This window comes from Strix uralensis, chromosome 5, assembly GCF_047716275.1.
Source record: "Strix uralensis isolate ZFMK-TIS-50842 chromosome 5, bStrUra1, whole genome shotgun sequence".
In the NCBI taxonomy this organism is placed as follows: Eukaryota; Metazoa; Chordata; class Aves; order Strigiformes; family Strigidae; genus Strix; species Strix uralensis.
Genome location: NC_133976.1, coordinates 47647411 through 47661669, shown reverse-complemented (window position 1 = coordinate 47661669; position 14259 = coordinate 47647411). Strand labels below are relative to the sequence as shown.

At 37.9% G+C, this 14259-nt stretch overlaps 1 protein-coding gene across 1 annotated transcript; it reads left to right on the top strand.

The window, feature by feature from the left end:
• The first annotated feature begins 484 nt into the window (after positions 1–484).
• TSPAN19 (tetraspanin 19) lies at positions 485–12467 on the top strand. The gene is given in 9 exon segments (XM_074869399.1): positions 485–550; positions 646–718; positions 1722–1858; positions 3150–3182; positions 3185–3220; positions 5052–5162; positions 7268–7411; positions 11170–11253; positions 12393–12467. Coding segments are annotated over 9 exon segments (759 nt in total).
• The last annotated feature ends 1792 nt before the right edge of the window (positions 12468–14259 follow it).

The following is a 14259-nucleotide window of genomic DNA, read 5'->3' as shown; positions in this document are numbered from 1 at the left end:
CAGGAGGAGGAGGACGACAAAATTTGGTTGTGTAGACACAGGAGCCCACAAAGGAGGGCTTATATCTTTACTATGGTTCTCCCTCTTCATTTCAGCTGGTATCCTTAATAATTAGTAAACTAATTGTACTGAAGAATATAAGGATAAGTGCATGCCAGGCTAGGTAAATCTTTCCATCTCTGCAATATAAATCTTCCTACATACATGCTGCCCCCAAATGTCTTTAGTACTTAAGAAAAAAAAGCTAAAAAAAATACATTTGTACAATATAACATTAGAGGTAATTGAGACCAGACACCATCTTGATGCTTTCACTGTTGCTACTATTTTTTTGTTCAATGTATCAGGTGACTGTTTAAATTTAGAAAACATTATCTGAAGAAAATAAATCCCATTGTAATTATAGGCTTAGTTATATTTGTTTCATGTTGAACTGAATCTATGATTATATTTTCAGCTGTGATACAAAACTGAAAACAGAAGAATGAAAACAAGAGATAAAATTATAATACAAAAATACTACTTACATGTCTTCAATGGAATTTTCTTGGTAAAAATTCCGTTTTCTTTTTTCTTATTTAGCAGCTTCAAATTAATTTTTTAAAAATGTCTTGAATTATAGCAGTAATCGTCCTTTTTTTCTAGGCCCTGGGTCTTATGCTTTTGACATTTGGTCTGTGCCTTTTATTTGACAGAAACAGTTTATTCAGTGTGTTACGTGACGATAAATAGAATTTTTCTTTTGTTTCAAATGTTTGCAGGATAAATCAGAAACAGTCATAGAATTTCTTTTTCACAAGGTGGCAGTATTGGATTGAAATTTATAGGTTATTTTTTCTATTGTGTATATTTTCCATCATTAGACAGTATGATTATCAAAATAGGGGAAAATATATATCAGTATATCTAAAACTTATATATGATTATAATTTATGCAATTTATTTATTTCTCTTGCTGTACAGTTTATAGATGAATCACTGAAATATAAATCAGCTCTACTGATCTTTTCTTTATATAATTCACCAGACTGCATTTGGTCTGCATTTGACTAGATTATAGATCCTTCAGGATAATTTGGGTGGAATGAACACAAGTTGGAGCTTGGGCCTCTCCATATAGATATTCCTTTTTCCCAGAGTGTCTATCAAAATGATTCACAGAGAATTAAGTTTTGGGTCACATAACAACAGCTGTGCTCTTAAAGAGCTCTCTGCCTTGGCTATGTTATCCAATACCATAATTCTGAGATGAAGTATTTAAGATGGAAGTAATGAAAACCCTTGCTACTTTCCATATCTATGCAAAGATGGTTAAAGTGAAAAGGGGAAAGTGACCAGTCACAAAGAGGGAGGATAGCATTGAATCTGAGTCTGGATTTAATGAGAACTATATCTGCGTCCATGCAGGATTTGTCCACGTGCTACTAATTTTTGGCAAACAGAAAAAATCTGTACACTTGTAATTGTTCTCTGATTTCACTGTGAATGGTTCACATTGTTCAACTGAGTATGTTCTGTTTACATCTCATTATCTGAATTTATGAAAATACTTCTTTTTCCTTCTGTGACTGTAAATAGCATAAGTAATAATAATACCCTTTTATCATTCCACTATTTCCATCCTTTCAATAATGGCATTGCAAAGATTTAATTGTTTTTCTGGAATAAGTTTTGTAAGTGGACGTTTCAAAAAAGAGAAGTGACTATGTGCTGTGTTACAGTTTCTTCAAGCAAGAAACAGCTAGTGGCATATATTTCTTGTATATTACTTGGAATTGGATCTGTTATTACTTTTACATCAGTTGTTGGATTCCTTGGAAGTGTTACGGAAATCAAATGTCTACTAGTTACAGTAAGTGTAAATCAGACTCCAACTTTCTCATAAAATGAAAGGGAGTTTTGTGCACATGAAAACTGTGATCCTGCCTTGATGTTGTGATTTCCACACACAGTGCTTAACAAATCTGCTGATATTTTTAGATAAAGTTCTGGCTCAAATGAACTCTGAACAAAACTGAAGCTCCTTCCATATCACTCATGAATGTTTTCAATGACAAAACACTTACAGTTTGATGCAGCATTTAGCCACTGTATTTATTAACTTCGAGGTTTTAAAATTAATTTAGTATTGAAATTATGCAGAATGACTGTCTCTCAGTATGTGTTCACATGCTTAGTATGTGCTGAAGAAATAAAGAAAAGCCTGCCAGAAAATATTGCAGGTTGAAGGCACAAGTAGCTACAGTATGACTACAATATTGTAATGGAGAGTATGATTAAAAAGCTGTTACCTATGTAGACCTACCTGAATACTCCATATTTATATACAATTCCTGCTTTTTAAGAGAAGAACACTTTGATTTCTGAAAAATTACACTGTAACTATACGTTCTTATGAGCACCTTGATTACATTTTTTCCTTTGTCTTTTGTTTATTGTCACCCTTTTTGAGCAATCTGTTTTAGACTATGTGAAGGCTGAAGCACTGAACTGTTCTACTGATTCATTTGTTAAGCATTAGAAATGTCAGTTGGCACAGCTGTGAGAGGAGCCCAGGTGCTATAACCATGAATCTTGTTCCTTCTTCCTTCCTGCTACTGCCCTAGGTATGTAGTGTTTGCCTCACAATTTACCAGATGATGAAAGAGAAAGAAGTGTCTTATTTCCGACTTCCATGGAAGTATCTAGTATCACAATATCTAGATACCGTGAATGAAAATTTGGTCTCACTGAAAATGAGCAAAATCAACTATCTTTTTCTTTCACTTGTGCATTTTACAGCTCAAAGGAGTCCTTGACTAGGTGTGAGACTTAGGTACCATGATAATTCAAACAGGAAATAATGAAATAAGAGTTTTCTGCAGTGGAGCACAGCTATTTAACAACACCTTTTCTTCTTCACTTCCAAGAAAGTTATGGCTCTGTCTTTAAGCCCAAAACAGTGAGTTGTACTTTGCCCAAAGCCTGCCTCTTAGACTATGATGTCACTTTCTGAGTGTTTCCAGGAAAAACTATTTCTTACTTTTGTTGGAATGACTCTAAATAATAATCATGAAGGATTATACATGAGCTTGTGGAATTTTTCATTTCATTGCTCACTTGTTCAATATTATGTTTATACCTAATTTGCTGGGTTTTTTTGGTATAAGGATTTTCAAATCCTGGTGTTTGTTACCTAGATGGTACTATATTGGTGCTGATATTTGTGAAGAAAGAAGAGGTATGTAAATAAATTATGTGAGACTGCTGATAATTTCAAAATAGTTTCTTGCAATTAATTAAAAAAAAATCTAATAGTCAGTTCTCACTGCATGCTATATCACCATTTGTTTGAACTTGAGTATTTCACATGTTGACCAGGCACAGCAGAAGATGTGGAAAACTTAAGTCCAGGAATTCAACATGGTTCAGTAGTTGTAAAGGGGAGTGCGTGGAAACATATTTCCAGTTTCTCCTCTGCAACAAAACATACTCTTCCTATTTAGGAATGTGGAATCAGCAGTGTAAGGGACAGCTTTGTTCCTTTTTGAGGGATGACCCAGGAAGTCCCTCTTTCCTGGACATCAGCAGAGGTAGGAGAAAGCATTAGATACTAACCTGTGTCTGCTAGCAGGTGGTAACAGTAGTCTGCTTTGCAATTGATAGTAGGAGTCATTGCTATCATGGCATGAAAAGTATACTAATGAATTACTAATTTTATTGTTTGAGCCTGTATTTTAGGTCCAAGTAGAGATCTAATATAAGGAATATGTATCTTTGCTTTTAACAACAGGAAGCAACAATAAATACCAACATAGTTGTCATTAGTAACTGTAGTGCTTTGAAGCTTTTTTCAGTCATTTATTTGTCTACATATAGCAACTCCAATAGCTTGAGCACTCCTCACAGTATTATATGGAAGGTAATCTGTCTGAATCCATACTGGTCTGGCTGCTTCCCTATTCCATATTTCCAGAATCTATGGTTTGAGAAAACTTCCCAGGACACTGGTCTCATAAGGTTCATACAGTTCTCCAGATCCTGCTGCTATTCAGGCAGGGTACAGCACAAATAAATTAGTTGTACTCCATCAAAGTGAATCTGTACCATGAAGATTTTTCATTAAATGTTAATTTATGGTGATTGAGTCCTCCCTGTTTTATATGATGGTTTTAAGTATTGAAAGATTTGAACTGTCAGGAATGATGCATTTTGGAGTCAGCTATTTGTGCTAGGAAAATTTGTTGAAAGATTGCAATTAAATTTATTTTATATCAACTGTAATTGCACTTCATCTCAACCTTAATTAATTGTTGCTGAAGTATAATAAATGATGGTAACATCACCATTCACTGTGCAAGCTTTTGAATTTTGTTTTTAGGATGCAGCCTAGTGAGGGGAATGAGTTGGAGAAGCGTCATTTTTTTCTTGTTTTGTAATGAAACCTTTCAGTGGCCTAAGAGTTCTCCTCTGCATGTATTCCCTGCTACACTCTCTATAATCACACTCTTGTGATCAGCTTGTCGACTTCAATTACTGTTGAAGGCATATTTTCAGAGTCTCTGCAAAGATGCCTAATCTAGGGCCAACATGAGCTGCTAACTCCACTAGCCCAAAGCAATACACATCCTGGCCAGATTGTATGGTGCTCACACAAGTTTGTATCACATTAGGTGTAGAATCAATTTTGGTTTTGTGCTTATTATTGTATAGTGCTTTGCTTATTAAAAATAAGTATGAGAGGTAGGATTTAGTATTTCAGGACAGATCAGGTGCATCTAAACTATGTTCCCTGGCTCTTCTGGCTTCATTTGGACTCATCACCTTGTGTCTGCCTGTGCTATGTATGTGATTTGACTCTCTTCATTTATCTTCCCCTTTGGCTTTCAGCTTTCCATTAGCGCAATGGCTATGATATCTCTTAGATCATATTTGGCACATTGATTAGAATGCTGCTGCTTGCAAGTAACCCTTGAAGAAACCTGAATATCAATAAAAAATCAAGGATTGTACTATCCATCCACACTCTTACCAACATGCATGTATCAAATGCTATAAATATTTCTGAACAGGTCCACAATCGGTGGAACAACAGAATTGATGAAGTTATTTCTGAATACAGGAATGAGAGTCTGGCTGAGCAGGAACCCGCGTGGAACATTCTGAGTGCTGTGCAGCACAATGTAAGGAAAAAAACCCACAAAATATCACCACCACAAATATACTGCATCAACCAAAAATGTGTATACCAATCAGAACTTAAAGAAACCAGCTCCTTTAGTAAGGGATTAATTTTTCAAGATCCGCTGCTAATATCTGATGTGGGTGGGCAGATTCCTTGCTGTTATATGGATTTTTATGGATGAGATTAGGCTTTTGGAGGCCTTGTCAGTGTATGTAGGAGCAGACAGGTCTGGACACTGAAGCTTACTGCAGCTGAAAAAAACAGTGGGTTTCCTAATATCTTCGGCAGTTCTGGATGTCATAAAACACTTGGTCTGCTTAAGTCTCTAGACTGACCTGAACCATGGACAAGGAGGGATGCTGTGAGGTCAAAGCAGAGCTCCTACTGTGAGAGCATTTGAATAGGTATTGCACTGAGACTTTCTCAGAAATAGCGTTTAAAGCCTCAAATAAGCTTGCAAAACAATACTTTTAGCACACTTAATTATTATTAATAATAAATTTTGTGGCCTGGCAGCATGTAATTTGTTTCCTTTTTCAGAAAAGTCCTTTAAAGCATTTGTATGGGATCAATTATTTTGTCAATGGTGTGGCTAGACTATGTGCTGGTATACTTGAGCTCAGTTTTATTGAACTGTTTTGGGAGCAGAGATTTCGGCAAGGCTACCTACCCACCACCTACCCCAGTGGGCATGTTCAGATTGTGGCAGATCTCAGAGCCCTGTGGATATTTTGCTATTGGTATCTAAGCCACATAAAATATCAAATCTGTCAAGGTGAACTGTAATCACACTTTTGAATGAAATACTGCCATCCCAAAGTCTTGTGTTACATCCTTCCAGCTCTTTACAATATCATTGGCATCTGCCATGCGAAAAATAAAAAGCCTAAAATCATGAATAGTATTAGAGAAGAACTATATGCTTATATATTCTTGGTAATATTTAATGTACTGCTCAAAGCTGGTGATTTCTTTAACTGAACTTACAGAACTGTTGAATGTTTTTACAGAGAAAGGCCAGTTTTACCTAAGTTATCTAATTTTTCAAAATTTAGAAGCAGTATATCTTGGATTGACTCTTCAAAACACAAAAATGAGATGCTTTTATTTAGTATTTCTGAGCTAAAATATGGCAGACTTTTCATCCCACAGAACTATTCAAACATTTCTGGAATTTCATCCTGATTCAGAATGAAAAACTGCTGAAATTTCCTACATGAAAAGAATTCCATTCTCTAAGCTGTTTGATGGTTTGGTTAGGTTTTGTGTTACTGGTATTGAAACAGGTTATTGGGAAGAGCTAGCTGATAATCCATTTGAAAAGGACACAGTGTCTGCTTTGTGCTTCAAGTTTGAGCTATGTGTACACAAGAGGTCAATTGCTGCTAAAACACAAGTTGGAATAGGGAGACTTTCTAAAGATCTTTTGCTAAGAGCAGAGAATTTTTGCAAATATGACATTAGAAGTGACAAAGGAATAACTACAAGTTTTCAAAAATCTGGTCCTTATTCAAGTATCTTATTTAAGTATCTAGATCAGACTAAAACAGAGTCTCTGTGGTTTTATTTTTATTTATTAAAATATGTTTTATAAAATCTGTCCCCATTTACTGCATTGTTATGAAACAACCTTAATTATGTTGTTTCCAATAATGTATAGTTTTCTTTCTTCTTTTTGTTGTACTTCACACTGAGCACATCCTTAATATAGCTTACTGCTTACACACAATTTCTACACTGAAATTACTTTGGAATATTAAGGGTGATGATAGTCAAATGTTTTATTTTAGTCTGGGTTTGTAATTTTTTTTTTCTATTTACATATGTTCTAGAATAATTTAGACTCTAAAAGAAAGTTCCTTTCAAAAGTATATTTTAGGATCATATTGCTGTTAAGTCTGTACTATCCAGTGCATATCATGGGAAATGATACACACACAAGGGTGAATCATCTCCTGCAGAAACCTCTCTCTACTGAATACAGAGGGAAACTGTCTAGCTGATTTAATCAACTGATAGCTAGCACTTGTTGGGGTGAAAATTCCTCTGTGTGTTAGTCTTTATAGGTGTTAGAGTTACCAAGTTACAGGATTTTTATTCTAGATGGAATGCTGTGGAAGATACAATGTCACACAGTGGAAAAGGAATAAAAACAAGGAAAGCAGTACTCAGATCCCATGTTCATGCACAAAATCCAGTCTGGAGAAATGGTTTTGTGATGTCCCAAGGGGTTCAACATACAGTTTGGTAAGAAGTAAAAAAACTTGCCTTGAAAAATGTATCTTTTGCTGCTAAATGAACAAAATGGAAAAAAATGTACAAAACAAATGCCAAAGTAGTAATAATAGTCATTGTTTTGTCTTTGGTCTCTCTGAACCCTTAGTTTTTACTAGTTAGGTGTCAGTCATGTAGGCAGTTCTAAATTAAGAATACTTCAAGAAAACAGGAGTTGTGCCTGATCAATATCACAGGGACGTTTGCTAGCAGTTTAAGAAGTAGTAAGAATCTTGGCATTCAGAAATCCATGCTGTGCAAATCAGTGGTGACAATGGAAAGTGACAATATATAAAAAGTATACAGTACATTTTCCCCTTGTAATTACTCTCCATTACTTACAGAATGTCAGCATTTATTTGTATTATCTGTTTCCAGCGCATCTCCAAGACTTCACAGATAAGAGGAATGAGCAAGGCATTGAAATACGTCTTGAGACCAGTTCATGTTAGCATTTACATACCTTAATATCAAGGGCCCTGTTTGCATAGGACCATCAGATATCATCACTTGAGCTGGAGCAAAGCGATACATATTATTCTCTTCTTTGGAACATTGTCTTCTTCAGTGTTAATAGAACTGTCCAATGAGAACAAAAATTCAATAGGCAAAGGTTGTTTCTTGACAATGCAGGACAGTAAATAATTGAAAGGATGTTGTTGAATGACATCTGCTATTGTCTTCCTTTGCTCATCAGTTTGAAATTGTTCCCTGTTTCTACAAACCCTTGTCAGTATTAAAAGATCACTTCAAATTACAGAAAGCATTTTTGAATATGTTTTATTGTATTTATAGCTATTTTAAGCTATGTAATAATTTATAATTTATTTTTAAAAACAATATAATAAGCATAGACAGTAATCTGGAAAATATACACATCCATTTCAGAAGGCATAATGCATGAGAATCAGTGAAAACTTGAAAATATTCTTTCAAGCATTTACTTGTAAGGTAATCTCTCAGTTATACTCACACAAAAGTGAATTCCCTTTTGATTAAGTCACAAGCTCTGGAACATTTCCATACAAAAATATCAGATTTACTTAAGAACAATCTGTTTAGTTCAGATAATTTTAAAAATGTTGTAGCTAACTCTTCACAGTACTGAAGGCATTTAGGAGAAATCTCACGATCGCTTGCCCTTGTCCTTGTGGGAGACTTTAACTTCCCAGACATCTGCTGGAAATACAACACAGCAGAGTGGGACCAGTCCTGGAGATTCCTGGAATGTGTGGCAGATAACTTCCTGACACAGCTGGTGAGAGAACTAACCAGAGAAGGTGCCCTGCTGGATCTCCTCTTTGTGAACAGAGAAGGACTGGTGGATAATGTGGTGGTTGGAGGACGACTAGGGCACAGCGATCATGAAATAATAGAGTTCTCTATTCTTAGAGAGGCCAGGAGTGGGGGAAGCAGAACTGACATCCTGGACTTCCAAAGGGCTGACTTTGTCTTGTTTAAGCACCTGCTTGAAAGGATCCCTTGGGAGACGATCCTGAAGGGTATAGGGGTCCAGGAAGGCTGGGCTCTCTTTAAGAAGGAAGTCTTAATGGCACAGGAGCAGGCTGTCCCCAGGTGCTGTAAGAGAAGCCGACGACAGAGAAGACCACCCTGGCTAAACAGGGAGCTTTGGCTGCAACTCAGGGAGAAAAGGAGAGTTTACAGCTTTTGGAAGAAGGGGCTGGCCACTCACAGTGATTACAAAGAGGCTGTGAGGCTATGCAGGGCAGAAATCAGGAGGTCTAAAGCCCAGCTGGAATTTACCCTGGCTTCAGCAATCAAGGACAACAAGAAATATTTCTATAAGTATGTCAGTAGCAAAAGAAAGACCAGGGAGAGTCTCCATCCCCTGCTACGCACAGGAGGAATCATGGTAACAAGTGATGAGGAGAAGGCTGAGGTGCTTAATGCCTTCTTTGCCTCAGTCTTTAATAACAAGACTAGTTGTACTGAGGGAATCCAGCCTCCTCAGCCAGAAGACAGAGACTGGGAGAACGACCTCCCCACAATCCAGGAGGAGATAGTCAGTGACCTACTGCATCACATAGACATACACAAGTCTATGGGACTGGATATACCCGAGGGTACTGAAGGAGCTGGCTGGGGTGCTCACCAAGCTGCTTTCCATCATTTACCAGCAGTCCTGGCTGACCGGGGAGGTCCCGACAGATTGGAAATTAGGCAATGTGACGCCCATCTATAAGAAGGGTTGGAAGGATGATCTGGGAAATTACAGGCCTGTCAGCTTGACTTCGGTGCCCGGGAAGCTGATGGAGCAGCTCATCCTGAGTACCATCACACAACACATGTGGGACAACCAGATGATCAGGCCCAGTCAGCATGGGTTTATGAAAGGCAGGTCCTGCTTGACAAACCTGATCTCCTTCTACGACAGGGCGACCTGCTTATTGGATGAGGGAAAGGCTGTGGATGTTGTCTACCTTGACTTCAGTAAGGCCTTTGACACTGTTTCCCACAGCATTCTCCTGGCAAAACTGGCTGCTCGAGGCTTGGATGGGCACACGCTTTGCTGGGTAAAAAACTGGCTGGATGGCCGGGCCCAAAGAGTGGTGGTGAACGGAGTTAAATCTGATTGGTGGCCGGTTATGAGTGGTGTCCCTCAGGGCTCGCTTTTGGGGCCACTCCTGTTTAACATCTTTATTGATGATCTAGACGAGGGAATTGAGTGCACCCTCAGTAAGTTTGCAGATGACACCAAGTTGGGTGGGAGTGTCGATCTGCTCAAGGGTAGGGAGGGTCTGCAGAAAGATGTGGACAGGCTGGAGCGATGGGCTAAGGCCAACTGTAGGAGTTTCATAAGGCCAAATGCCGGGTGCTGCACTTCAGCCACAACAACCCCCAGCAGCGCTACAGGCTTGGGGAGGAGTGGCTGGAGAGCTGCCAGTCAGAGAGGGACCTGGGCGTGTTGATTGACAGCTGGCTGAACATGAGCCAGCAGTGTGCCCAGGTGGCCAAGAAGGCCAATGGTATCCTGGCTTGTATCAGAAATAGCATGGCCAGCAGGGACAGGGAAGTGATCTTACCCCTGTACTCGGCACTGGTGAGGCCGCACCTCGATGACTGTGTTCAGTTTTGGGCCCCTCACTACAAAAAGGACATTGAATTACTCGAGCGTGTCCAGAGAAGGGCAACGAAGCTGGTGAAGGGTCTGGAGCACAGGTCTTATGAGGAGCGGCTGAGGGAACTGGGGTTGTTTAGTCTGGAGAAGAGGAGGCTGAGGGGAGACCTCATCGCCCTCTACAACTACCTGAAAGGAGGTTGCAGAGAGCTGGGGATGAGTCTCTTTAACCAAGTAATAAGTGATAGGACAAGAGGTAATGGCCTCAAGTTGCACCAGGGAAGGTTTAGACTGGATATTAGGAAGTATTTCTTTACAGAACGGGTTGTTAGGCGTTGGAATGGGCTGCCCAGGGAGGTGGTGGCGTCCCCATCCCTGGAGGTGTTTAAGAGTCGGGTCAACATAGCGCTTAGGGATATGGTGTAGTTGGGAACTGTCAATGTTAGGTTAATGGTTGGACTAGATGATCTACAAAGTCCTTTCCAACCTAGATGATTCTGTGATTCTGTGCATATTAATAATGTATTTGCTTTCTGGCAAGTAAATATCAGAACCCATCATAACATGCAGAAAGTATGTTCTTATAAAGATGCAGTATGAATTCAAAAGTTGCAGTGATTTTTCTTGAAATTGTTCATCTGTACTTGCTTAGGGATGTGAAGAATATTTCAATGCATGGTTTGAAAACAGTGTTTTGATCTTAACTGCAATTACTATCAGCCTGCTAATTACACAGGTAAGAATACTTTTAAGCAAAAAGCCACAAAATATTGATACTCTGCTGGGATAAAAATCAATTCAGTGCCATTTGGCTTTGACATGCTCTGAAATTTTGTAAAGCTTTCCATCAATTTTAATTAGAAGTAAGATCAAGCACTGTTTACCAACGAACTCCCATATATTCAAGTACCATCATAGATGTTGGTGTCCAAAGTTTGTTGAATGAAATGTTTGACCTGACTTGTGAAAGCAAACAGCATTGCAAGTTAAATCTGTGGAGCAAAAGACCTCTTTTGTCCTCTATTTGCCCAGAACCTAGTCCATGAATATGCTAAATCAAACAATACAAAATCATGAAACCCCTCCACCCACATATTTATGTGAAAATTTTATTGTGTAAAAAGGAATAAAGCTTTCAATATCAAAATCACTTGAATAATGGCAACAAGAATTGATTGTTGACTCCACAGATACCCTGAAGTTATCATTCAAACAGGCAGAAGGATTTTCGATAATATGTAAAATTGTGAGATTGAAAATAAGATTAGTCCATTTTTATTCAGATAATTAAAAGTATGACCTATTTTACCTCTTCGATATGTAGTAGCTTCCCACAGAGTTATGTAGTAAAAACATTCCAGCTATGCAGTGGGCCAGTTCAGTAATGAAAATGTTTCTTATTCATACTCACCTAATCCTCTCTAGCACAGTACATAAGTGTCTCATGATCTTCAATGTACTATCATTGACACCTTCTTGTCAGATGGGAGAGAACTGTTATCCCCATTCAAGAGGTTAAGACCAAGAATCATAGAATCATTTAGGTTAGAAAATATCTTTAAGATCATTGACTCCAACTGTATTTGGATTCATAGGGCTCTGAAACACTTAACAGTTAACTGAATTATGTGCCACTTGAAGTAGATTTCAAGATACTTCTGTGGATGTGGGCCCAAGTGACTTGCTGGAGGTCATACAGCAAGCCTGTGCCAGAGCAGAGAATTCAGCTTGTGCCTTCAGGCACACGTCCTGATCATTCTCCTTTATATCCTTCTTCATTGTCATTCATAGGGGCCAGGTTAGCAGACAGATTGACTCAGTCATAAGTGAGTATCAATACTTTTTTTTTGTTTTTAACTCTTTTTCCTTTCTCAGATATTTTTGATCACACTAACTGGTCAGCTATTTAGAAGCATCAGAAAGAATAATATTTGGCCAAATGAATCATGAACTCTTCTGAGCATTGCTGTGGTGCAAGAATTATCTGATCTGTGCCTGTGACAGTCAATGAAATTACTTCCACTAAAATTTGGATCATACTCTAATCACTAGGATATTAACATTTGGGCTTTAATATGTTTGTTTATTGTTCATGGCTATGGATATGGTAGTATGCTACAAAATTATGTTTGTTATATGTCTGAAGTACTATGCCATTTACTGTCTGGTTAGTAGCTTCCTGATAAACTGAATACTACTTTCCTGAGTCTTCAGAACAAGTTGTTCAGAGTGTTGTAAATAGTACTGTGTAGTATGCTGGACTTTGAAACAGAAGAAACCCTTTATCAGGTTCAGTTGAGAAAAAACATCTAATAAACATTGCTGATATTTCTTTAGGCCTTTACCTTTTCTTCCAGTCCTCCTCGGTTTTGTCCTTGTCTGTTGTACAATTGAATCTCCAAAAATTTCACTGAGTCTTATAAATATTGGACTCTTACCAGCTCTGTTCCAAGAAGTGTTATAGTACACATCTTAGTTCTTGATGAATGGCTCTTACCGTTCATTTAATCAAATGGTTTCAGTGGTTTAGTGGAGTAAGATTGAAACCCTAAAATATTCTTTATCCTCTGAGCAGTGAAGTGACCTGGAATATCTTGAGGAAAATTGAGGAAAGCATGGTATTACAAGTGTAGGTGGTAGCACTGTTAATTATTTGTTGCCTAAAACTTCCCATTTCAGTAATCCATTTTCTGATGCTTATAAATTTGTTAACTTCTTTTTATTTAGTCTAAAAATTTTCTATTTCAAGTGCTTGCCAGCTAAATTTCTTATTTAGAGAACTTCAGATAAAAGAAACAAGTCAAAGCAGAGGAGAGTGGCATGCTTGGAACAGAATCTCAATTCCAAACTTGTATATTTTATTCTGCCACCAGCAAAAATCTGAGGAACACAGTGATGAAGTCTCTCATCTCACCCAAAGGTTTATCTGCATTAAGAATGGCAGATACCTGTTACCTTGACATCTGTGATGGTTTAAGAGCTTTTAGTCTTGTTATTGATGTAATTCAGTCTGAGAACACAACCTGAGAAGGATATTAAATAATAATAAATAAATAAATAAATAGGTTTTTTTCAGTAATCTTAATTTTGCAATTTACAGAGTACTTCAGAAACTTAAGATCAAGAATCTGAATTTTAGTTCATAAATATCATTCTAAAATACAAAGATAACCTAACTTCACCGTAACAAACAGTAAGTTTAAAAATCCCAACAGTCTGGTAAGATAACAGAAGCTACTTTTTCATTAGACAGTAGATCCATTTCATTGAATAATTCTGTAATACAGAGCAGGATATAACAACTATTTTTCACTTTTTTCCATGCATCTGATATTCAACAAATACGGAATCGTATAACCATACAATAATATAGGTTCAAATGGACATCTGGGGACTACATAGTCCAGTCCCCTGCTCAAAGCAGGTCCACTTAGATCAGGCTGTTAAGGCCATGTCCAGGTGACTGTTGAGTATCTCCAGTGAGAATCTTTTTCTTTACATCTGACTGGAACTTCCCATGTCACAGCTTGTGTCCTTTGCCTCTTGGACTACTACCGTGCACCTCTGAGAAGAGTTGGCTCCTACTTTTCCACTCCTTCCCATTACATAGTTGAAGCCAGCATTAAGATCTCCCCTTAGGCTTCTCTCTTCCAAGCGGAGCAAACCCAGTCCTCTCAGCCTCTCCTCATATGTCATGTGCTCTGGACCACTAACTATTTTGAGGTTCCTCTGCTGGAACTGC